Genomic DNA, 26,197 nt, shown 5'->3' with positions numbered 1-26,197 from the left:
TGTTTCGATTTGGGAAAAAATTATCGATTTCAATAAGATAATAGAATTTTGAAAGATTCCTATATAAAATATATGGTCCCAATGATGTTATAAATTAATAATTCTTTAAAATTATAAAAATATCTAAGATTATTTAGTGAAATATGATTATAGTATTTTTTGTTAAAATTTAGATATTTTTTATTAAAATTTAAATCTAAATGAAGTTCATCTCTAACTTTTTTTATTGGATCCAAATATTTTGTTGTTGTCTTCTCGAACAACACCAAAAAATTATTAAGAGTTCTGGGAGAGATAAGTATTTCCTTATGCGTGAATGGTTCATAAAATATTATATCGTCATTAACTTCATCATCAACACTGTATTCTCCAACGGTATCAATAATTTTTTCTAAACATATCATTTTCGCCTGGTTAATCCAACAAGCTATTGACATTCATTTTATTGCGGTAGCCGAGATCATTAATCATGACATCAAATTCATAAATGTCATTTTCACGAGTGGATTCATTTAATTCTACGAATTTTACAGTGCCAATACATGTACTATATGTCTAATAAATTTATTTTTTTATATTAATTGAATAAATATAATACATAAATTAGTACGATGCAATAATTTTAATGTAATCAAAATAAACTTCATTGGACCTTGAAAACTCGACTTTAAATTAATACTAACTACTCCCTCCGTCCCATTTTACCCGTCTCAAATTGAAATTACGCAGCTATTAAGAAAACAATGATTGATAATGTAACTTTATCATTTTGCCCCTCTTAATTGTGTCTTGTTGTTAGTTCCAATATTGATGGATGATTAATACCAAAGCACTATTTATATTCTTAATGGTGTACTCTTAATGGTACTCATCTTTGCAACATTTTTCAAGAATGCTAATAATAAGGAGTAATCAATTACACTAAGGGTATAATGGGAAAAAAACATTGTCTTTTCTTGATAAGTTAAAAGGACAAGTAAAATGGGACAACAAATTAAGAAATTTGGAACGAATAAAATGAGACGGATGGAGTATTAATTTATCGATCAAATAATATTTTTGTAAAATAATAATATCTCATGATTTCGATAATATTACTGTATTATTTTTATACTATCACCAGTGAGCAAATCAAACGCGAATCTACCTATGTGTCAATTTTTCACATGACCTGAATACCAAATTTTTGCGGTGAAAGTGTTTAGTGAGATTTAACGTATTTCAGCTGGAAGTAATACATGTATGCAACAGAACCAAGTTATATACAGATGTCGAAAGGTATATATGTCTGATAATAAAATTAAGAAATGGGAGTATTAACCACTTGGCACTATACTATACAATTAAACGTTGTACAGTTAAACTTATGATTGTCTGGACCACCAATTCTTAACGTTGTGATTTCTCGATAATCCAATTAAGTTAGCTTCTTTCTTTTGTTGCTTTGATACAAGGATTTTGCACTATTTTAAGCATTCCTGTTAGATTTAGTGTTGTATAGAGTTTTGATGATAACTTTAATTTCTTAATATTTAGGGAGCAGCTTCATCGTAAGTAGAACTTATGAGTGATGGTATTGGACAATTGTGTACTGCTGCCCATTGTATTAATTTGTTTGGTAGCATGATTGTTGCGCAGGTGCGCAACGAACAACGTGGGAACATCTGTTACAATTGAAAGCTCATTCAATTTGTCCCTCATCATTCATAAGCAAAGATGTGATAAATTGAAGACCTAGTTTTTGCATAAAAAGGATTCTCTCAAGATATAGAAAGTTACTCTTTAGGGGCATGTTAGCTACTTTCATCTTTTTGTTTCCTGAGTCTTTGAGTTTTGTTCTAATGTAGTAGTCTACTCCTGAAATTGTGGGTAGCAATCAACTAGAGTTGGTTGGTCGAGTAAGCTGCGGTAGATTCGTCGCATTTGATTGTAATAGAGGTATAACAAGTGATAGGGTTTAGAGTTAAATTATATTCTTTTGAGTTTGCTTGAGTCTGTAATCGATCGCTTGATAACTTGATTATAGTGGAGTTTGAAGAAATCCTGTAGAAATAAGGAGGTTTTTACGTAAAATTTTGTGTATTATCTCTTTCCACAAATTTCTATTTACTTGTTTATTTTCGTAATTCAGTATTCACTGGAAACTTGATCTCTTATTGGTAGTGAATTCGTGTTATTCAACATTGAGAATTTTGAATTAGCGGTAAAAGAAAGATAACTTAAGACTTATTTACCAATTATAGTCAATCACTTTTTTTCTGTGATGATATATATGATAGCAATTATGCTGAGTCTATGATTATCATAATGGTCAATCTTACCAATTTCCGAGCAAATTGCGGTGGAACGATGAGACTAGGGACTATGTATCTATGCACTGTATATTCATCCTTTATTTTGTTTGCTTCTGCTGTTGGGACCCAATTATATTTTATTTTCCCCTTTCTCTCACGTTATTACAGAGCTAATGGACATATCTATATTAGACTGATTGATTTATAGTTGATCATTTTCACTGCTTAGTAGGGGATACATGAACAAACATTCTGGATCTCATCCATATACATGATTGATTCTTCGGAGAAATATTAAGTTAGTCCCATACTTGTCTCGTATTATGGAACTTATTAGTTTATTCATAAAAAAATGTTCTCTCTGAATTAATTAATTCAAGTTTAATGTGAGAATTCTCTGTTCTCATTGAACTAAATGTCCATCTTTTCATACTTGCGGTGTCAACACATATATAGACTAACAAACATGTGATTTTTTTTTTTTGTCTTTCAGACTTCTCTACTTTTCTATTAGTTGAAAAAGTATGACACTGACTAATCTAGAATGCCTTTCTATACCTTTTGGCTTTTAGCAATTACTAATACATCTAGAGCCTAGAGGAGGAGACGTATAAAATTATATTAGAACGTGAAAGGTGATGCATGTTCCATGCTCCCATGGAAACAATAGTGTTTTTTCAAACAAGTGTCCAAGTTCAGACATTAAACAAATTTAGGAATCAGTAAAGGACTAAGGACAATATCCGTAAGTTATGGTACACTATTTATCGTCTGACATAAAACAAAAAAGAAACCATCACGTGAAGATATATTAGAAAATTAACATCAAATCTCTTACAAAAGAGCCCGCCCCCCATGTGGGATTTGACAGAGCATGTGCCCAAGTGCACTATATTAGTATCATCATTTCGGGCCACTTATTGATCCATATGTAATAAACTCGAGGGAAATTTTTGTCACTAACAATGTTGGTGTCCCGAAGCATTTATTGCTAGATCGAGCATTGTCATAAAGACATTCATTCCTAGCTACCTTTAATTAGAATTTTAGGAGAACATGGGGAGGGATGTACGTGCCCAAGTGCAGGGTTTCTCCTTTCCTTTATTTTTTTTTTTACACAAAAATGTGACTCTCCAATGTAAAACTTTTTGGTTGGATATCCCTCTTTGGGACAACCATTTTAAAAAAATAATCCTCTTTCTTTGTTGTATATTATAGTGTTTTTAAATCACAATCTTGAGCAAATTGTAAATTTTATGATTAAAAAAATAATTACATCATTATCTAAAATCTTGTAAACCGCAATCTAATATTTTGTTAGTACACAAAGATTATATTTGTACAAATTTTTAAAAGTATGCACAAAATGTAAATGATATTCTAAAAAGGGACATTTGCATAATCAGCCATCAACTATTGTAGTGTAGATAAATGTTTTTAGAGTGCTGATGATAAGAGAAGAAAGTCCGAACTAATCGAGCATTAATTGGTGCATAATTGAAAATTAAACTAGCTAGTGACGCAGAAATTGGAGCGGCAGCCTCTTGGTCAACTAACCACAATTTTTTCCCGGTCACTTTAGTGTTAGTAGCCCTGCTTTGATGTCGAAAGGTCAAAGTCATAACCTTGGTTCATAAATTGATGGGGTGATTTGAAGAAATAAAATTATTTGTGACCATTATTTATGTAATTTTTTTCATTAGTATAATCTTTATTCTTTGCGACCTTAGTTAAATTCTTCATAAGTTTTACTAGACTAACTTGTTTATATTCAATACATCTTCATTCTTCTATCATGTTAAATTATTCACAAATCTAGCTAGATTGATCAACCTTGTATGGTTTTGATTATTAGCATGTTTGGACGTCTTAGAACTTTAATACTATTATACTACGTACCTTCTTTCTCATATATTGTTAAATTGCTTATAAGTTTTGTTGGATTAACAAAACTTACTTACGTTTAATTTTTTCAGTAGTTATAACGGACACATCATAATTACAATACGATTTTTATTCTCCTGTTTTATTAAATTGTTTACAAGTTTTGTGATATTCACAAGACGTGCCCATGTTATAGTTGTAGACATCTGAAATTTGTGGTACTCTTCAAAAAGAATCCAAATTCTGTTAGAGTTCTAGGAGGCTACTTTACCCTAAATTCCCCGTCTATTTAAAGGGTAACATATTTCTGAAACAGACATCTTGAATATTCCATAAACTAATGGGTATTCGTAAAAAGATCGGATCTCTAATATCCCACAAAATCATGGGATATTCATAAAGAGATCATCTTATGTTCGAGAAATACGCCACTAATGGGCCTCCGGAGAAAATCGAGAAATACGCCACTAATGGGCCTCCGGAGAAAATCGAGAGAAGAATCAAGGGAGGAACAGATACACCACTAATGGGCCTCCGGAGAAAATCGAGAGAAGAATCAAGAGAGGAACAAATATCAATAAAATTGTTGTTTCTTCATATTTTTATTTGTGGTTGAAGTTGAAGTTTATTTTCCATGAATTATTAAATTATATTGGAAACAATAGTAACATTCTACAAATTATTGTGTGGGCAATACTTAAATAGCACCCATAAAGTGTGTACTTATTAAATTTGTATGATTTACATACGCAGGTTAAAAACTCCTGTGCAAACTTTAACAATTGGTTGGTGATGATGGACTCAGTTGGATCTAAGGCTAAAAGATTTGGATCTGTACACTGCATTGTTGGGCTTTGTTGTTTTGGGGACAGACTTGGGCATTCATGTTTCATTTCGTTTTCTTGGGAGAAAACACAGTGGGGGCCTTATACTTTGGGCTAGCTTGGCTTCTTCTATAGATCAGCCATTAGTTCTGTTGAGTTGAGAGGTAAATTTTGCAAAGGTTAAACTTTTTGGCCAATTTACACAAATAGTTCCAGTTGTGTCGTTACTTTTGGAGATTGACTGCTTTTGAAAAAAATTAAATGAGTGGCCTAAAGTTTGAAAGTAGCCACCTGTTATGTACTTCAAAATTCATTGTTTTGGGGAGAAGAAATGTTAATCTTGTGCTAAAGAGCATAGAGTTCAAGCTTTCTTCAAGCGAAACTAAGTATTTAGACCACGACTTTAATTTTCAAACTAGTCATCTTCTAAATACATGTTCAAAAAGATAATTACCCTAGCTTTGTAAAGTAATCCAGTGAGGAGATGTGAGAGGTCGGATATAGTAGATACAAGAAGAGGTAGAGATTGTTGGAGTCCCACATCGGTGGGTTAAAGGGTCCTTAGTCTCCTTATATGGTCTTGAGCAAAAAGGGTTAATTTTTGAGGTTGAGTTAGGCCCAAGATCCATTTATTTATCATGGTATCAAAGTCAGGCCCATATGGGCGGCCTTGAACAATCCTTCCCTCATGAGCTAGCTTTTAAGGTTGAGTTAGACCCATCCTTATATGGTCTTAGGCAGTTCCCCATGAGCTAACTTTTGAGGTTGAGTTAGGATCAAGATCCATTTCTTTATTAGAGATAGGTAAAAGAAGTATTTGAGAGGTGAGTAGACATGATATAACCTTTAGATAGGAGGGTGTGGAGGATGTATGTTAGGGTAGAGGTTTATTAGATAGTAATGGTTGTCATGCTTTTTGAGGGTTTAGGTTTTTGGTATTTGTGGTGTTTTAGTAGTTCTTACTTTTGCCATATGTTGTTTATTGTGTTTGATTATCGCACTAAGTTTATATATTTTCTCTATTGTTCCTTTTTTTGTACTCGAATTCGTCGCACATGAACCAAGAGTCAATTGTCCTTCTACTCTATGAGGTAGTGGTATGACCTACATATACTCTACCCTCCTCAAACCCCATTTGTGAAATTTAACTTGGTATGTTGATGTTGTTGTTTGTAAATAATTTTCCTTCACCCTGAATTCGTTTTCAATAATGTTAGTACCCATAGTCAGTACCCCCGCACCCCCCCACCCCCCCACCCCCCCGAAATATTTTAGTTACGAGCGTGTAAAAGTCGATTCAATCAATAAATCGAATCAATAAAAATATTATTGATTGATTAGTATCGAGTTAACGATTTTTAAACATTTTCGTAAAAAATTTTATTGGGCTATTAGTTCCATTTTTTATTTAAATTTTTAGTTAATGGTTAAATCGATAATTCATGAAGATTATATTAAAATTACATTTTTATATGTAATTATATAATACTGGCTTTAGACTTAAAACTCATACCCTATTGTTTTTTGCATCTAATAGTTGTGATCTTAGTACTCGTAAATTGTGTAGACTTAATGTATGAAGATTGTATAGAACAAATGAAAAAAATAAAAAGAATCTTTTCTTATCGATTAATTCCAAAAAATTAAATCATTAAAAATAAAAAATCAATAATAAATAACTTATTGATTTAGTTATCGATTTAGTATGATTACAAATAAAAAACTAATAAATCAATCGATAATATATAAAATCAAATCCAACCCACAGGTGCACAGCAATTTTAATGTCCCTCTTTACCATCTGATGTTTTTTAATTAACATCACCACAATAAAAAGACAAAAAAAGGTCTTTACATTTATTATTCTAGCAGCCATACTACGGATTAGGCCGGAAACGCCGCCGCCTTGGTCATCTCCTTGGTCGTTAAAGTCGGTTAGGGATTACTGCACCTATTTTGACTAAAAGAATAAAATAAAATGAAGCTTAAATTTTTGTTGAAAAGGGGATAGATAGATAGATAACCTATGAAATTGGGAAAGGCGATGGAGGCAGAAGAAAAGAAAATGGTGGTGGAGGGTTTAATTGATAAGGCAACCAACTCCACCCGACCGGAAGTGGAGCCCCGAATTCTGAAATCCATCAAATCGGTGGTCCGTTCATCTGATTCGGAGCTCCGACTTGCTGCCCATACGCTTATGTCTCTTATGAAACGTGACCACTCTCAGGTTCCTTCATTTTTCCACTTCTTTCTATTTATACAATTTCGATTAAACCCTAATTACTTTGTTCTTGCCCTAATTCCTCTTAAACCCTAATTTTATGTTATTAGACAAATTATGTCGTATTCCCTCCGTCCCAATTTATGATTTGGCACGGAGTTTGAGCAAAAAAGGAAGAGTTTTGAAGTAAGAGATATTTGTGCGGCTATAAATGGATATTTTAAATTAAATTGTCACTAAATGTATAAATGTGTGACGAAAAAGGAAAGTGAGTCACATAAATTGGGACAAAGGGAGTATTGGTGATTGGTGTTACTAAAAGGGTGTTGTAATTTTGTTGATTTTGCAATTCTGGGCTTCCCAAAGTTTGTATTTTGACGCTATATTAAGTAAAATCTGCACTTTTTTCTTGTTATGGTGATTAAGCTAGCAGTTTTTTCTAATGTCCGAGCTGCGGGGCAAATGGCATCGAGTTTCTTTAGTTTGGTTTTTCAGTTTGATCAGACGCGTGTATGTTAGCTATAAGTGTAGTATTTAGAGAGCGAAGTGTTTGGTGTAAGTGAGAACTGATAAGTGTAGGATATAGAGAATGTCTGGTTTTAGAGAAACTCTAATTGATTTGAAGGGCAAATTATTTTCCAGTTTCGAGAGCATTTGGTCTGACTAGAGAAGATTGGATATAGAGAATTTATATGGCTAATTCCAACTAGTTTGGGTTGTGGTAGTTGATTATTTAGGACAAATGCCTATCGAAATGCTGTCAGCTATTGGTTCAGCTAAAATTTACCAGTTTTATTAGTTGCCAGAAAACTATGATATTTTCACCGCAAATCAATAGAGCAGGACGTCCTATTTTTGAAGGCCATAGGAATTTCAAATTTCATAGCAAGTGATGTTTATCGACCAAGTTCTTAAGGCTTGAGTTCTCCTTGGTGATCGCCTTCGTAATGTTTGAGTTCTTGGCGATCCCCAATGTGTGCCTTCAGCTTGCCTTAGCTCGCCCAAGTGTGCTGCCCATTGCCAAACTTGGCTTGAGCTTGGGCGCTCGCCTCAAATCAATAGAGCAGTGATGCCCATTGCCAAACTTGGTTTGAGCGCCCGAGTGGCTTGCCCATTTTCACCGCAAATCAATAGAGCAGGACGTAGGCCATAGGAATTTCGAATTTCATAGCAAGAGATGTTTATAGACCAAGTTCTTAAGCCTTAAATACTGTCAGTTCAAACATTTAGCCACTTAATTATCCAAGGTAAAAGGTTTTTCTCTTAAGAAGTTTATTGAAGTCCAAGATGAAATATAATGAACAATGCCGTAGTAGGTTGTTGATTTCTTGTCAAAAAGACTTCAATAGAATTTGGGAGGTGCATATGACGTTCAATTATGTAATCGGTCTTCCAAAAATTTTAGTGCATGGTTTTCCCCCAGTTATGATCTAGGATATTTTCCTGATTCACAAACTATCGCTTGTGATTGGATTAAAAAGCGGTTCTAAGCTACATTCATTCCATGCTGTTGAGAAATAAATTGACATATTTTCGCATCATCTCCTGATAGTGACTTGATTTATGGGTTTCTCTCGACAGGTGCGCTATCTTGCTCTGCTCATAATAGATGAACTCTTCATGCGCTCAAAACTTTTTAGAATTATTATTGTCGAGAACTTGGATCAGTTACTCACTTTAAGCGTTGGGTTCAGAAGGAATCTGCCGCTTCCACCTCCTGCGTCTGTTGCTTCTGTATTACGCCCCAAAGCAATTGAGTTCTTAGAGAAGTGGAATTCTTCATTTGGCATTCATTATAGGCAGCTCAGGTTGGGGTATGACCATTTGAAGAACACCCTCCGTCTTCACTTCCCAAATTTGCAAGCAAATGCAGCTAGGATTCGGCAAGAAAGGAGGGAAAGAGAGACGAGGACAAAGGAGATCCTGCTGAAGAAGTTTGAAACCTTGAAGGAGAACCTTGCTTCTATAAAAGATGAAATTCAGTCGACAGTTGACGAAATTGGAGAGTGTTTGAACATTTTAAGCACAAAGGATGAAGAAGATATATTGTTTCCTCCTTTAGATGATACAGAAATTGTGGAATTCCGCAACTCTGAACTCCGACAAATCCGTCTTGATTCCTTGAAGGAGGGGGAAAAGATTAAAGAGGACAGTGAGAATGAAGTTGTGTTTGATGCTTTAAGGGAACTATTCAAGGTTCTAGTAACAAAGCATATGGTTACAGTGCAAGAATGGATCTCTGTTCTCATAAGAGTGGAACCAACAGACACTAGGTTCAGGGACTCCACATTAAAGGATTTTATTGATACTCATAATCATCTCAAATCAGTGAAGAAGAAATGTGAAGAATCTGGTTGTACTCTGCCTAAATCAAGAAGTCTTGAGGAAGAAGACATATGGGAAGAAGGTAATGTGGAACCAGAAAACGGAAAATCATTTGAAAAGCCTGACCGAGGTGAGGATTTTTCCTTGAATCTGAATTTCAGTGGAATGAGAGTTGAAGCTCCTGAATGTAGTAATCTTAACATAAAGGGAAAGGGGAAGTTGCCGGTGGCCAATGGTGGCAGTGAAACTGACACCTCTAGAGGTAAGCTTTTAGCGGAAGCTCCCGTTATGAATTGGGGTTCTTTCTTGGATGATTGGGGATCAAACAGCAGGGATGTTTTGGCGAATCAAAGAGGTTTAGATCTTGATGGCCATTGGGGTAGGGTGGACCATGATGCGGTGATTCCTGCTGATAAAATTGCAGAATTGAAAGTCCATGCCACTGTTTATAAGGAGGATCCTGTTGAAATACAACCATGTCGGGCCCCATTAAGAAACGGAGGTCTTTGTCAGAGGAGAGATTTGAAAATCTGTCCATTTCACGGACCTATTATTCCTCGAGATGATGAAGGCAAACCATTTGATACAGTCTCATCAACAGAAGACCAGGCTGCACAGTTGGTGGAGCAACAAGAGCCCATCTCTCCATGCCCTTCAGTAGCAGAGAATTTACATGAGTTGGATGATAAACTTGTGGAAAAATTAGCCAAGCAGGCTGTAAAAAATGTCCGACAAAGAGATAGAGAGGAGACAAAGAAGAGAGAGCAGGACAAACAGATTTCGAAGCGTGCAAAGCTTGCAAAAGTTCGAGAACATAATCAAGATGTCCTACGTGATGCTGCATTGGCATCGACCTCAAGATCCTTATATGCTGGAGAAAATCTGGATAGATCTTCTTCGTCCAAGAGTAAGAAAGAAACTCTGGCATCTATGTTAAAAAAGAAAGAAACTACCAAAGATAGATTGGGTCAAAGGCTTCTTAACGCCCGAGCTAGAGATGCAACAGTACGGCAGTTAACGGTGGCTGAAGATGCTAATTACCGTGAAGCCTTTCCAAATCAATGGTAGGTTGGTGGCTCAATGCTACATTTTTTTGGTCGTAGGTTCTTGACATTGTTGCCAGGTGTTGTATTTTGTTTGTAACATGAGGTTGCTTCTGGTGGTTCAAAACATTCTTTTTCTTGTTCTGCCCCACTTCTCTCAGTTCAAAACATTCTTTAGGTTGCTAAACTGTAAATCTTCACATTGTACATCGGAACTTCCAGTTCCCAATAAATGATGAGAGAGTTTGTCAATCACTATTGTTTTACATGCATTGCATGTGGTTCTTCCTTCTTAGGATAAATAATAAAAATAGTCCATAGACCCTCCGAAGTTTTTAATTAAAAAAAAGGGACAAGTGGGTTCTACAATGTCTCCAAGTTAAAAAAATAAAGTTGCACAGTTGTTCGACAATTGCGTTAGTTGTATCAACAACTTCGCACAGTTGTTAAACAATTTTGATAGTTGTTGAACAACTTCGCAAAGTTGTCGAACAACTATCAAAGTTGTTTTACAACTTTGCAAAGTTGTTGGAATGAAAATATTTTTAAAAAAAATGTAAAAAAAAAATTGTCCCTTTCACCTAATTTTTAAAACTTGAAGGACCCTCACTTAATTGAGAAACTTATTTGTCCCTTTCAATTCGAAGTCCCGCTTTTGATAGATTGATTGTTGGTTCCTCTATGCTCTAGCTCTTGGTATTTGTCAGTTACGTGATTGCTGTTGTTAGTCTGAAACGAAGTTGTTAGTCTGAAACTTCTTTTCGTTAAAAAGTCAACGGCATTTGGAGAACCCGTCTTATCCCTGACCATTTTGTTTCTAAAAATGTGGTGTCCGGGTGGGTTCTCGATTAATTTCATGAAATACCTTGATAATTTCTACAACACTTGTACTCCCTCCGTTTCATAATAAGTGAATTGTTGAAGTATTTTTTATGTTTCAAAATAAGTGAATGGTTCACAATTTAAGTAGATGTTGAAAACTGTTTTCAAATTTACCCTCCATATATCTCAAGTAATTTTAATTTCTAAACTCATGAAATTCTATCATGTGTGTCAGCACATGTTTAAAAACTAATGGATTAAACTTCAAATGCATAAAAATCAGGACTTGGGGAGGTGTCCAAACGAATTTGTTTTTGGACAAATCCCAAAAGACCTTATACTCGTGTAGTTGGATGACACTTTAAATATTGAACATATTCTCTCTATTTTTTGAATGTGAAATTGTGTTTGCTTCTCAACGCTATAGGAGTTGCAATTATTGAATAAGAGGATTGCAACAACTATGCAGGCAACTAACAACTAAATGAAGGCTGTCAAAATGGAAATATGCAGACAAGGTGGTGGTACTTATCCTATCCTGTATGTCACTTTCTTTAGGTTCTTCACCAAAGGCCAAGAAAGCTAGATTCTTCCTCCATTAATATGGCTCGTCTTATCTATTCCACCCTATATTCTTATTTTTGACATGAGAAAAGCATAGCTGAGGTAAGAGCTTTGAAGGTGATGAGATGCTTGACCACTGAGAGAGGCAACATGTACTCAGTGAAATAGTGCAAGTGCGTGTAAGCTAACTCGAACCTTCTTTTAAAAAGAAGGTTTGTCTAACTTTAATTTGTTAGTTTCATTTCTTTGCCCAAGACATTGAACTGACTTAGGGGCTCCACTCACTTAAATTTTCAAGTAGTGGAGGGATCTCGTACATCGTGAAACACACAAAAGTCAATTGTGAAGCTTCCTTCCTGTGGGATTAGTAACCAAGACATTTAAGGGTTATTGGGTAGAGCGTATAAGAATAATGTAAAATATGGTGTATTAGTAATGTTTGTATTAGTTATACTTGCATTAGTTATGCTTGTATTTTTTTTTTATGTAGTGTTTGATTTGATGTATTAAAAAAAAACATGAATTACATAATTTCTAAAAAATTTTTTTTTTTTTTTTACATAATACCCTCAATATATATGTTGGAAAGGATGCGGAAATTTTTTTGACGGGTAATAGGGCCTTTAAGCATGTTGATGCATGCATTAGATTCATTGCATTACTAATGCCATGAATTTTGAGGTATTAGTAATACACACCTCAATACACAATAGAGTATATAGCTCGGATAAAAAAATATATCAAACAAGATACTACTAATACACATTAAACTAATACATGCATTAAATTTCAATATACTCTACCAAACGATCCCTAAAACTTCCCGCTATGTGAGTGAGGTAGGGAATGGCTGGATTACGCAGGTTTATTATCCGCTGTCTTTATTTTTATAAGAGGAAAACAAAAAAGTATATGTTGAATTTGACACTTGCGAGTTGTTGCAATTAAGGACGGGCATAGTATGATAAATGTAGAATTACCATATCAATTGAAAAATTTGATATCGCAATTTTGATATTATGATATTTGGTAATGGTATATAATATAATATTAATTTTTTTTTTTGGTATTTGATACAATATTTTATATTTACAAAGAACATACTGAAATATCAAATATCATATCGAAGTATATAGTTATATAAATATATATATGTATATATATATATATATATATTATTAAACTAATAAATAAACAACCTAGTATTATTATAGAACTAAATATTTAGACGTTGAAACTTTGACTATTCTATCTTGATTAAAATGTCTTTTTATATAAATGATTAGTAAAAGGAGTTGTTAGTATTTTCTTTTAAACATATATTTCTTACAAGTGTAATGTGTTAGTATGATTTAATTGATTTTATTTTTTTGAAAATTTGAAATCATAATATTCTATTATATAAGTATATATTATCAAAATTGAATAATATGATTATTATACTATAAAATATTAAAATCGAACTTCAAAATACGTAAATCATATCAAATTAATTTAATATGACAGTGGTATGATATTTTGAAAAATTACCTATGATGCCCACTCACAACTTACGTGGTTTCCTTTTCCGATGCATGATGGATTTATTCTTTTGTTTGTTGAGCCAATAAGTAGAGTAAAAAAGTCAAATGCCCAATAATTTTTGTTTTTAGTAAAAAAAAAGAGCCAAGATGCTGCCTTGCTACTACTATTTGCTCGTGGCTCATCCACTTTAAGTAACTTTCAATCCAAGTCTTACTTTTATTCCACTAATAACAAAAGCAAATTCCAATATTTTGTGGAACCTCATGCCACATAATCCAGAAAAATATCAGTGCAATATTGGAGTACAATACTTAGATTTGATTTCTCATTTATTATGAACTAAACTTCATTGTACTTTTTGAAATCAAAACAATTGAACAAGCAGAGGCTAAGTTTTAGTAAGTTGATGCATATACAAATTAAAACAATATACTACATATTATGTTTGACGAAACACTACTAAGTTACAAGGAACTAATTTTCATTTGAATTAATTAAATGTGGTTTTGACTTGCAAGTTACATGTAATATCATGTTGTATTTATTTGTTTAATTTAATAACGTGAAGCAAGTGGAGTATCTTTATCCCATCTTAGAGTTGCAAAAGGGAAAAAAATTGTAACTCCTCAGCTACTAACATCCATATTAGTGGCAAAGAAATGAGTATAATCTATCTAAAATGTTACCCATTTAATCTAACAAATGAAAACAAACTCAAATTGCATGAAAAGCTAAAATACCAAAGAATATAAGTATTCATATAGACATAATAATAATATTGAATTAACTAAACCGTCTTCATGATGCATTGTATTTGAATAATACTAAGGGTGTGTGTTCAGTATGGAGAAATGTGTTCAATTTTTCTTATGTTCGATTAAATAAAAGTTTTGGAAGATATTTTTTTAAAGGAAAATAAGTTCTTTAAATATGAAAAAAAAGACGTTCTTAGTAGAAGTAGGAAAAACGTTGAATAAGTGACTTTCTATATTAATTTTTTCATCCCAATCGGCATCGCCCACACCCCTCTATCCACCTCTTATATTATTTCTCTCTCTCTATATATAAATAAATTTAAAATTATTTTTTACTTGCAAAACCGATCGCAAATAAATAAATAAATAATTACTTATTTTTCTAAAAAGACATTTTTCATGAAGAATATTTTTCTTCATGCCGAACCACCCTAAATACAGAAGGAATCTCATCACAAATAATTTGTTTGGCTATACTTATAAAATCCCCTTATTTTGAGAAATGCTTTTTAAAAAAGTACTTTTGGTAAGAAGTAATTTGTGTTTGGATAATATAAAGTTTAAAAAGTATTTTTAAGCAATAATTAGTTTTTGACTGCGTTTATAAGTGCTTTCGTGAAAAACTACTGTTTTTTAGTTTATGAAAAATTAGTTCGACTATACCTCAATTTTTAAATAAGTATTTTTGAAAAGAAAAATAAGCTTGCCATATGGCGTAAAAATCAAACTAGCTTGAAGGAATACAAATGATGAACTAAAGCATGTTTAATATTTAAATAAAGTAAACTTAATTAAAATAAAGATAGATCATTATTGATAGTACAATGGAGAATGGACTTAAACTAATTTAAAATGAAGACATAATTAATTAATAAATAAATTAGTTAATAATAATAAAAAAAAAGGTGGGGGAAAAAGCATCGTCCTTTTTCCATCTTGCTGTGAGACAAATTCCAAACCGTCCTCCCCACCATCCCGCTCCTCTGTTTCTCTCTTTTTCAAAAAAATCTGAACATTTCTTTATTCATAACCCATTCATTAATTATTTTTATTCCAGAAAATACTCTAATAAATACATTTTTGTTGATTTGATGTATAAATCAAGAATTGGAAGATATTGGGGTTTGTGTATTTTATGAATGGAGTTTGATAGCATTGAGTGTGTATCATATTCTGATGGTGGTGATGGTTTAGAGGAAGATGACATTCCACAACTTCATCATCATCCACATGTTATTCGTTCTCATTTTTCTTCCTCAAAGACGACGACAACCCACAACAACAAGAACAATAATAATAACGGCAGCAGCATAATATGTGATGGAAATAATAATAATGGGGGAATTGGAATTCATCCGGCCTCTAGCGTTCATGAGCTTCTTGAATGTCCTGTTTGTACCAATTCTATGTACCCTCCTATCCATCAGGTTTGTTGACCTCTCCCCCCCCCCCCCCCCCCCCCCCTCCCTTTTCCCCTAAATGTTCTGAAATTGAGAGTTCTTGGTTGATTTATTGAGGCAAAGCTTGAATTTTCGTCAGGTTAATTGATGTTCCAAGAAATTCTGAATTTTGGGTTTTTGTAATCCGTTTGATGGGTTAATTGAGGTGAAGATTGAATTTTGTGTTAGGTTAATTAATGCTCCAAATTGTGCAATTCTGGATTTTGGGGTTTCCTAATCCGTTTGGTGGGTTGATTTGAGGAAATATTGATTTTTGTTTCTTGGATTCTGCTATATATTTTCGATAAATTTTCCTGAATATTTTTCTGTAATTAAGGGCAGTTTTATTTGTATGAAGAGTCTTTTTGGCAAGATTGATTTCAAAAGATCTTTAACGTTAAGAATAACCATATCTTTTCAATTGGGCGGATAGGCTGAGAGTTGGGTGAGATTGATGTAAATGTGGTAATTTGTTTGTGGTTAGTGAATGAATTACATTTGGGGATTTTCTTTCTAGCTTTTGGAGCTTGAGTCATCACAATGGGTCTCATGAGTTTGTTTTGCATAGGATTCTTGTCTATTTAGAGTTAGTGAATCGCGGGAGAGGTCCGCTGAGGTGGTTTAAGAAGAAGGGCATCTACCAGCAATCCAGAAATTTTGACTTGACGTGAAGTATCCACAACTTTTACTTATTGAGTCATCCTGCTCTTAATCCTTCCAGTGAGGTGGTTTAGGAAGAAGGGCATCAAAACGAATAATCTAGAAAGTTTGACTTTTCGTAAAGAATCAACAACTTTGGTTTATTGAGTCATCCTGCTGGTTTTTAATCCCCTGCGCCATGTTCAAATATTTCTATAATAGGTTGTGTTTTTTTAAGGTTACTTTAACAAAATCTTGTCTATTTGTATCTTCTGTGACCTTGAGCTATTCTCTGAGGCATTTAACTTTGCCTAGTCATCTGGCAGAAATCCATCTCTGGTAGTTGGAATATGTTTTTGCACTTTGAGTATTTATTCGTCCAGGGAGGGCAAGATTAGCTTCCTCACATTGGAAGTCTAAGCTGGAGGATTGTTTGGATGCTGGTAGAAAAGCATCATAATAATTCCTCTGGACTATGGCTAGTGAAGCAATGTAAACTTTTGTATTATGTGATCGGTTTACTAGTTGAATGGCGAAGTTAGAAGTTGAAACTGAATTGTTTTGAAAAATACTCTTGTCCTTTATGTATTGGGTATCAATGTGTATGGTTCAAATCATATTTATCAATTTCGTAATTAAAGTAAAACAAGTGGTTTTCTTCGTAGGGTAGTCTCTAGCAATCAATGCCTCCAAAGTGATGCATTCACAAACAAAACACATAATAAAATTAGTGTTACAACTAGTTAAGCCAAAGTGAATTTAGTTAATGATAACTGGGAGCTCTAAAGAATTTTAACAATTTCCTTCGAGGATCACCTTTGTCAGTATACTGATCTTAATCCTATTCATGTGTTATTGCTGCAGTGTCACAATGGGCACACTATCTGTTCAACATGTAAAGCCAGGGTACACAACCGATGTCCCACTTGTAGACAGGAGCTTGGTGATATCAGATGTTTAGCACTGGAAAAGGTGGCTGAATCACTTGAGCTACCTTGCAAATATGGCTCTCTTGGATGTCCTGAGATATTTCCATATTACAGTAAGCTGAAACATGAGGCAGCCTGTAATTTTAGACCATACAACTGCCCTTATGCTGGGTCAGAGTGTGCAGTCATTGGTGATATTCCTTATTTGGTCACTCATTTGAGAGATGATCACAAGGTAGACATGCACTCTGGATGCACTTTTAACCATCGCTATGTCAAATCTAATCCCCGAGAAGTGGAAAATGCCACGTGGATGTTAACAGTAAGTTTAATATATTCTGTTTATTTTCAAGTCAAAGTACACTGGCCTTGTCTGCAATTTTGAGTCTGACTACTTTATTAATAATCGAGCGTCTGACATAAATGCAAGGTAAGGTTGCGTACAATACACCCTGGTGGTTGGGCCCTTCTCTGGACCCTGAGCATAGCAGGAGCTTTAGTGCATTGGGCTGCCTTTATTTTTTGAGGGTGCAACGACAACAACATACTGCGCTTGATTCAATAACTTGATTCAGTAGTGCATGTAATTGAATCAAGTTGTTATTGTTGTCGTTGGTATAATAAAGGTTATGGTTATTACATCATCTGCCATGCAATTGCATTCATTCATCAAGATTCTCTTCTCATTTTGATGGTCTGTCCCATTTTGACTTCTCCGTCCAAATAGTTTTGCAATTTAAATTTGCCCAAAGGAGGATTCTGACCGAAAATTTCATGTACTCTGCGTCTCTGCCAATGTATCACCTTTGGGAACTATTTCCAAAGCTAGTTATACTATAAATTAGCTGACCCTTTCCATCACATTTTCCAGGTTTTCAATTGTTTTGGCCAGTACTTCTGTCTCCATTTTGAAGCATTTCAGCTTGGGATGGCTCCTGTTTACATGGCGTTCCTTCGGTTTATGGGAGACGAGACAGATGCACAAAACTACACCTACAGCCTGGAAGTTGGGGGAAATGGAAGGAAGCTTATCTGGGAGGGTACACCCCGAAGTATAAGAGACAGTCATAGGAAAGTTAGGGATAGCCATGATGGTCTCGTTATACAACGTAACATGGCCCTTTTCTTCTCCGGAGGGGACAGAAAGGAGCTCAAGCTACGGGTGACTGGAAGAATATGGAAGGAACAACAAAATCCAGACGAAGGAGCATGCATACCGAACCTCTGTAGTTAATGCTAGTTGTGTTATCGGGTTTTGTATTCTTGCTGTCTTATGTGCTGAATTTTTGGCTTATTGTCGTTGTAGCAAGCTTCACTCTCACTGTCCCTTTTCTCCTCTCTTGGTTTATGTCACAAGTACATTCAGATGTTGAAGATTTCCCATAAAATGTATGAAAGCTAAGTTGTTATCCACCAATTAATAAGTTTTCTTGTCAATTTCATGTGCCTTAATGATCTGAGTTACTATTCCTCTTAGTATCCTTTTCTATTCATATATTACTGCAAGTTTCTGGCTTCATTGGAATAATTGCAGTGAAATGGATTGACTGAAAGCTAAAGAACTACTACAATTTTGGCAAAGAAATTATGGTGAAGGAACATATTATTAAAAGGGCAGTTTGGTGCACTAACGTGCCCGACCACAGGGTTTATTGTACGCAGCCTTATCTTGAACCCGTGATCTCTTGGTCACATGACAACAATTTTACAGTTACTTGAAGGAACATATTATTGTCATATCATTGTAACATATATATATAAGATCCTAGAATGAAAGAAATGCCATCTGAGGGTTTACTATATTTACATTCTGGATATGCTTACACTACTATAATTTTTTTTCTTATGCCTATCTAGTATTCGAAGTCACTAAGGTAATTAATCCAGACAACATTAGAGTTGGATATGACACGAATTTTTCTGGGTTGATACAACATTTGGTTTCACTTTCTCGAGGAATCAAATCTCAAATTTCCATTCTCGCTAGCTCTTAGGAAAGAAGGAAATTTCTTACTTTCTACCACCCTTTGCAATGTGAAGGGATTCATATGCTTATAATTGCTAAAGAACTCAACTTTTCATCAGCTGAGTGATGGATAAATATGACTCTGCTCATTCATTTTACGTATCACGCTTCGCCTTTTGACATAAATTTCTACCAACATTTTAAGATGTAATTTTTATCATGTTAGTATAAGAAAAAATGCAACTTATATAATATTTTTCATATTATATTTTAATATTTAAATTTATAATTAAAAATTTAATTTAATGTAACTTCAAATATGAACCACATCAACTCTCCTATAAAAAACATGACAGTTAAAAATATATCGAAAGCAAAAATAATCATAGGGTAAGTACTTGCAATATGTAAGTTTGGGTGAAAAAAATTGCTCCACCCAGTCCAGTTTATATGACTGACACCTATGAGTAGCCAAACTAGTTAAAACTCGATGAGGCTTTTATCAGGGTTTAAGGTTCTTGTCTTGTAATACTCCTACTCCTATCTTCTCCTAAATAGTACAATGAACTTTCTACCAATCTCAAACACTAGTTCAATCCTCCACCCCCTTCAAACTTCTTCACCCAAATTCATCATCTCAATATGGAGAAAAAGGACCCCTTCACCACACAATTCCAACATTTGCAACAATCCCATCTCACCATTCTCCAACCCATCAAGATTCAAAATTTCAGCTCAATTTGGCCGAAGAACCAAACGCCGCAACTATTTAAGGAAAAAACTCACGCAACATCTACAACAACAACAACAGCAACAGGTAGTTCAAAATCCCATTCTTGACAACCCCACAAGTTCTGAAAGTTTACAATTTGGCCCTGAAAATGCTGATGGTGAAAAAAGCAAGAATCTTGTTTCTGATACTGAAGAATCAAAGGGTTTGGGGGAGTCTGTTTTATGGAATAAATTGGAGAGTTGGGTTGAGCAGTATAAGAAGGATACAGAGTTTTGGGGTATTGGTACTGCTCCTATCTTTACTGTTTTTCAAGATTCCGAAGGTAAAGTCGAAAGGGTAGTTGTAAATGAGGATGAAATTTTGAATAGAAGCAGAATTGATCCAACGTTGTATCGGAAAGGTTTGATTGAGGAGGATGAGGATGTTAAAGAAAAGATTTCACTTGCTGTGGTTTTGGCTAGGGAAATGGAAAGTGGTAAAGATTTGCTTCCTAAGAATAGCTCAGTGGCTAAATTTGTAGGTTCCGGAGAGGAGTCCAATAATGCTGTCAGTAGGCTTAGCACGGTTACTCTTAATCCAAATGTGTATAAAAAGTTGCCTAGAATTGGATTTGTGGTGTTTTGTGGTTTCTTTTTAGTTTGGACGGTGAAGAAAATGTTTGTTGTTCGAAACGATGGAGAAGAAGAGTACTCGAGGTTGGAGAAGGAAATGCTTAGAAGGAAGATGAAAGCTAGAAAGGAGAAGGAGAAGGCCGTGAAAGGTGAGGTGGAAGTTATCCATGGTATGGAAGAGCCAGATAATATGACTCTTGAAAGGCCTTGGCTCGATAAGCAAGGAATTATGAGCAGCATAAAGAAAGCAAGGGAATTTGATGGTAAATTAGCATTATCAGAGCAGTTTCAGAATCAGCACTTTGAGAATGCCGAATTCTATGATGAGATTGCGGAAATCAGAAAGATGGCGAGGAATGCACGAGAACAGGAAAAAGGAAATTCTCTTCAAGCTGATAATGGAGGAGAATCAGGAGATTATCCAGCCTCAACCGAACTCTCCAATGAAAAGGTCGTTGCTGAACAGAATTTGTTTGAGGATAGTAATGAGCAACATGATCTTAATGTATATGTGGGGGATATTGGAGTTCTCCATGGATTTGTCGGGCCAACAGCTTACTCCGACGATAATGGAGTCCATACAAATGCATCTTCACTGGTGAATCATGAAATGCAGACCTCCAACGGAAATTTGTTACCTTCGGATGATATCAAAAACTGTATGGAAAATTCAAGTGAACCAAAGCATGACGTGATCTCAACTCATGGAACTGAAAAACCTACTATAACATCTGAACAATCAAGGAAGCCAAGTAAATTCTCTGTGACATCAAAATCAAAGATCATTCTGTCAGTTCAGGAAGCTAGGGAATACCTTTCGAAGAAAAATGAGAAACTGAAAACAAAGCAAGAAAGGACCCCTGAAAGTGATCCAGGGGTTGAAAATGTATCAATTCCGCTAATGGAAAAAGAGAGTATTAATGATATGAACCAGCTTTCTGATAATGTAGGAAAAGAATTTGACCCATTGCTTTCGGGAACATCTGATTTTATTTATGAAAATTCTAGTTTCAAACAAAAAGAATTTTTTCCAACCAGCAAAAGTGCTGTAGCTACACTGAACCAAATGAAGAGCTATCAAAGTCTTTGTTCAGATGATGATGAAAACAACAGTTACGAAGAGCTTAAACCACTTGATTTGTTGCCACCTGAACATGAAGCAGCAGTTGGTGAAGTATTTGCAGCCAATGAAATTCCTGAACGTATTGATAAAGTATCACCACTGACTAAAATACCTGAAACTCACTCTCATCAAGCGGTTAATGGCAGAACGACAGAACTGGAACCATCACCAAATAATGGAAGCTGGTTGGAAAAGAATTTCCATGAATTTGAACCAGTCATTAAGAAGATTCAGATGGGGTTTAGAGATAATTACAGTGTGGCAAAGGAGAAATCTTTTGAGGAGCTGAATTTGAAAACTCAGATGTTTCATCCTGAGACTGATGGGAATGTCACCGAGCTTGAGTGGATGAAAGATGAAAGACTTTATGAAATTGTTTTTAAAGTTAGAGAAAATGAGCTCGCTGGTAGAGATCCATTTTATCAAATGGATGATGAAGATAAACTTGCCTTCTTCAGTGGCCTTGAGAAGAAAGTTGATCAAGAGAATAAACAACTACAGGATTTGCACGAGTGGCTCCACTCGAACATTGAAAACCTTGATTATGGAGCAGGTATTTAATTTTTCTTGATGTTTAAGGTAGATATTCCCTCATGGAAATAGGATAAATAAATCCTAATGTCATTATACCTTTAAAAATTTTGAAAGATGCAGTCCCGCAATTAAGTTATATTGTTCATCATATTTGTCTGTTTCTTGCTTGTGAGCCAATTTCAGGACCAAAATCTTTATTTTTTGAGGATTCATTTCGTGTTCCTTCTTGTTTGTGGGTGCGGTTGGGTTACGGTTGAGTGGGGGGTCTGAGGAAACACAAAAGTTTATTTTGAAATTCAAGGTTATGCTAAGAAAACTTTTTTTTTTTTTACACTCTTTTGCTGTAGATGGAATCAGTTTGTATGATCCACCGGAGAAAATTATACCTCGCTGGAAAGGTCCACCACTGGAAGGAAGTTCAGAGTTTCTAAATTACTTTGTAGAACAGCGAAAGGTAGTTGCAGAAAGCATAAAAGATTCAAATCTCATAAAGAAAGAAAGACAAGAGTTGCCACAAGGATTGCAAATATCCCCATCGAGCAATAAAAATAATTCAACTTCAGCTATCTCAACTCACAATGCAAAGGCGAAAACGCCCAGGACCATCATTGAAAGCAGTGATGGTTCCATCAAAGCTGGCAAGAAATCCGGTAGAGAGTACTGGCAACATACAAAGAAATGGTCCCAAGGGTTCTTGGAATCCTACAATGCAGAGACCGACCCGGAAACTAAAGCTCTAATGAAGGATGTGGGGAAGGACTTGGACAGATGGATTACGGAAAGAGAAATAAAGGAAGCTGCTGATCTGATGGACAACTTACCTGAGAAGGGAAAGAAACTAATCAAAGAGAAACTTGATAAGGTGAAAAGAGAAATGGAACTGTTTGGACCCCAGGCAGTAGTGAGCAAATATCGTGAATATGCAGATGAAAAGGAAGAGGACTACCTATGGTGGCTTGATCTATCCTGTGTATTGGTAATTATTACTACTTTTTTCATTTGTATTTTTCCTGCTTTAAAAAAAAATTTAATCAGTTGAGGGCAACACAATTAAGAAGAGCATGGACTCATGTGCGAGGCTTCTGTACTGTTGGCCATGGAGATTTTATGATTAAAACGAGTATGACATCATTCCTTTTACTGCGGACAGACTATTTCCTATTTCCTTTTTAACAGTGACATTCCTGCCAAAATATACCCACTACTACTGCAGTAAGATAGAACCCATGCAGCCTAGAGGTTATTGGTGAACATATTGTCCAAAGACTTACATTGGGGAACTGTTGGAGATATTTGCTAGAGGGATTTTATTAGTTTTCCAATGTTAAGGCGCTCTAGAGTCTAGTCTTATTATGTATTGCGGCAGTTACATTGTGATTTCTCAAACAATGTCTGTTTCTGTTCTTGTTTATAGTGTATTGAATTGTACACTGAGGAAGAAGGAGAGATGAAGGTAGGATTCTATTCACTAGAGATGGCCGCTGATCTGGAATTGGATCCCAAGCAGTATCACGTGATTGCTTTTGAGGATGCTGGTGACTGTAAAAACCTTTGCTATATAATACAGGCTTATATGGAAATGCTTGGCAATGGGAATGCTTTTGTTGTTGCACGACCTCCTAAGGTAATTTCTTTTAAGTGTAACTGCATTTCTTTGATTAACTGGCCCTGCGCTTATTCTTTACATAATGACACTGCTTCCAAATCAAAAATACTTGATAACATCATTGGTGGATAAATTCCCAATGCATCAGAGGAATATTTGGGGGGATGGAGGGGTGGGGTGCTAATGTTTTTTCTTTGAGCTCCTATGGCTGTCAGAATGCATATTGATTAGCATGCATATCACATTTTTGGAACATTTATGGATCTGTGTTTCTTCTTAAAACAAAATCTCCTTCCTACTCTTCTAATAAAGTTCCTAGAAAACTTTAAGTTGTATAAATGTTCTGTCAATCTCCCCAAATTGTATGAATGTGTTAAACCTTCTTGATGTCCTGAGCTAGATATGCCATTAATGCTTCTCTTTATTATTTAAATGCTTAATGTGCTAACCAGATAAATTCCATTTCCTCTCTATTTCGTTATTCTTTTAATACTTTGTGTGGAAACTGAAATAGCTGACGGTTTGTGTCTGTTTCTACTTTCTTTTGCTTCTCTTAGCCTGTTATATTAAAGATCAAAATACTGTTAAGAATTGTTCAGTGCTGTGGAAATATTATTTTGTTATTCCATTATTGCCTATTGTGCAGGATGCTTATCGGGACGCCAAAGCAAATGGTTTTAATGTGACAGTTATCAAGAAAGGGCAGCTGCAGCTCAATATAGACCAGTCATTGGAAGAGGTGGAGGAAGCTATCACGGATATTGGGAGTAAGATATACCATGACAAAATCATGCGTGAACGATCTTTGGATGTATCTACAGTAATGAAAGGTCTATTTGATACTGGAAAACCTATGAAAAAGAGGTACGCTGCAACCATACGCTTGTCGCCATATTTTATAGCAGGCGCACCTTTTCTGGTGACCAGTATGATGTTTAGTTTCTCCCATCATTAGAATTCTTCTTTTGATTTTAACCTACTTGTTTTTCAGCAGGAGGTCACGTAGGAAGCTAAAAAATCCCACTTCAAAGTAGCTGTCATGTTGGTGTTTACAGGTACCATATTTTGTAGGTAGTGTTATAGTTTGTTTTGAACTTATGACACCTTCAGAACAGTTCTCAAAGTACTTACCAAACAGTCCAGTTTGAATTTTAATCATCCCCCCTACTTATACTTGCTAGTATCAAGGAGCAAAAAATTTTATCAACCCTCAACGTGGACATAGCGAAAACATTTAAGCAGAAATATGTAAACATGGCATGCCCATCTTTTATGAGATCCTATAAAGTTAGGATTACAGCAGAAGCTGAGAAGATCAATAAAGCCTTCGTTTGATACGCGTTGATTTCTATTTGAATTTATCAGGAAGAAAATTTTGGTTAGAGTTCCTTGACTTAATTTCTGTACCTCTCAATTCCTTTAATTTTCTTTTTCAAGTGTCCTTTCTTGGAAAACAAAAATCAATTTTTCTTTTCCTTATATCCCCCTAATTTTGATATCACAGTGATCTTCCAGAGCTGTAAGTTTCATTGAGATAAGCTAGAGAAAAAATTGTAAGTTGGTTTACCAATACATGCTTTATTAGATAGTAAAGGTCATGAAAACAATGAACGGTTGTTAGTAAAACTGTATCACCTCGTTGGATTTTTCTTGTACGGTCCACGTAATATTTTCTATTGTTTTGAATGCTTTAGGAATGATTGATTCAAAAATTTAAGCCATGATGTTGTTGGCAGAGGAAGACTGGCGGAGGCAGCCCCTGTTAATTGATTCTTCATAACTGAGGAAGTGTTGTGTACTTTGAGAATACAAAGGAGACCTCTATATTGGACAATTTACTTGTGTTACCGGAGGTTGAGAGCGGGTGCTTAGTCAAATGAGAGATTGTGAGAGCATAGTTTCAGCTGCTGGATAATTCCTCAAACTTTGACAGGCAGGCAGGCTGTTGTAGGAACTACGTCGGCTAGTTCCTATTAGGCAACAACATTTTGTCGCGAACCTAGACTCATTCTAACACCACATACTGCATGCGGCGGGGCTTCACAATTAGCTCAGATTTGAGATGGTATTGTTCTTTGAGAAACAGGTGATCATTCGTTTAGAGAAGCACCCTGTGAATGAGAGTGGAAAGTTGATTGAGAAAAAAAACAGCCGCGTTACTCTTATCACTGATTTCCAAGAATCATACGGTGATTGAACTACTAGTGAATCTTGTATATGTGCAAATTGCGACTTATAGAACTTTTGTGTGACTGGAAACTTCTTTTCTTTTTTATATTACAGGAAATCCGTCTTCATTATTCTTCATCGTTGTTATTGTTATGTTTGGAGAGGGGATTACAATGTGGGGAATCGAGAACC

The 26,197-nt window shown here is 34.9% G+C and overlaps 3 protein-coding genes across 10 annotated transcripts; all 3 read left to right on the top strand.

The window, feature by feature from the left end:
- Positions 1-6,779: 6,779 nt before the first annotated feature.
- Positions 6,780-10,843, top strand: LOC107839305 (UV-stimulated scaffold protein A homolog). The gene is made up of 2 exons (XM_016682727.2): positions 6,780-7,229; positions 8,805-10,843. The coding sequence occupies exons 1-2, from the start codon at positions 7,029-7,031 to the stop codon at positions 10,614-10,616; spliced, it is 2,013 nt and encodes a 670-aa protein (XP_016538213.2). The 5' UTR covers positions 6,780-7,028; the 3' UTR covers positions 10,617-10,843.
- Positions 10,844-15,138: 4,295 nt separating this feature from the next.
- On the top strand, positions 15,139-18,680 carry LOC107839306 (E3 ubiquitin-protein ligase SINAT5). Its single transcript, XM_016682728.2, has 3 exons — positions 15,139-15,683; positions 17,199-17,585; positions 18,135-18,680. Exons 1-3 carry the CDS (start codon positions 15,396-15,398, stop codon positions 18,495-18,497), a joined length of 1,038 nt encoding a protein of 345 aa, XP_016538214.1. The 5' UTR covers positions 15,139-15,395; the 3' UTR covers positions 18,498-18,680.
- Positions 18,681-19,638: 958 nt separating this feature from the next.
- LOC107839307 lies at positions 19,639-26,141 on the top strand. Of its 8 annotated transcripts, none has more exons than XR_001665067.2 (7): positions 19,639-22,249; positions 22,578-23,206; positions 23,645-23,854; positions 24,483-24,700; positions 24,828-24,891; positions 25,341-25,389; positions 25,573-26,141. XR_001665067.2 is itself a non-coding variant. In XM_016682729.2 (6 exons), exons 1-5 carry the CDS (start codon positions 19,792-19,794, stop codon positions 24,868-24,870), a joined length of 3,558 nt encoding a protein of 1,185 aa, XP_016538215.2. In that variant the 5' UTR covers positions 19,639-19,791; the 3' UTR covers positions 24,871-24,891; positions 25,573-26,141. The 8 variants fall into 8 exon arrangements, 4 of the variants coding, with proteins under 4 accessions (XP_016538215.2, XP_016538217.2, XP_016538218.2 ...); XR_001665066.2 differs by having other exon boundaries at positions 25,531-26,141; XR_007043551.1 differs by having other exon boundaries at positions 19,640-22,249; positions 24,831-24,891.
- The last annotated feature ends 56 nt before the right edge of the window (positions 26,142-26,197 follow it).

The sequence above is a fragment of the Capsicum annuum genome, chromosome 8, assembly GCF_002878395.1.
Source record: "Capsicum annuum cultivar UCD-10X-F1 chromosome 8, UCD10Xv1.1, whole genome shotgun sequence".
Taxonomy (NCBI): domain Eukaryota; kingdom Viridiplantae; phylum Streptophyta; class Magnoliopsida; order Solanales; family Solanaceae; genus Capsicum; species Capsicum annuum.
The sequence above is the reverse complement of the archived record's forward strand: the minus strand, read 5'-3'. Positions and strand labels throughout refer to the sequence as shown.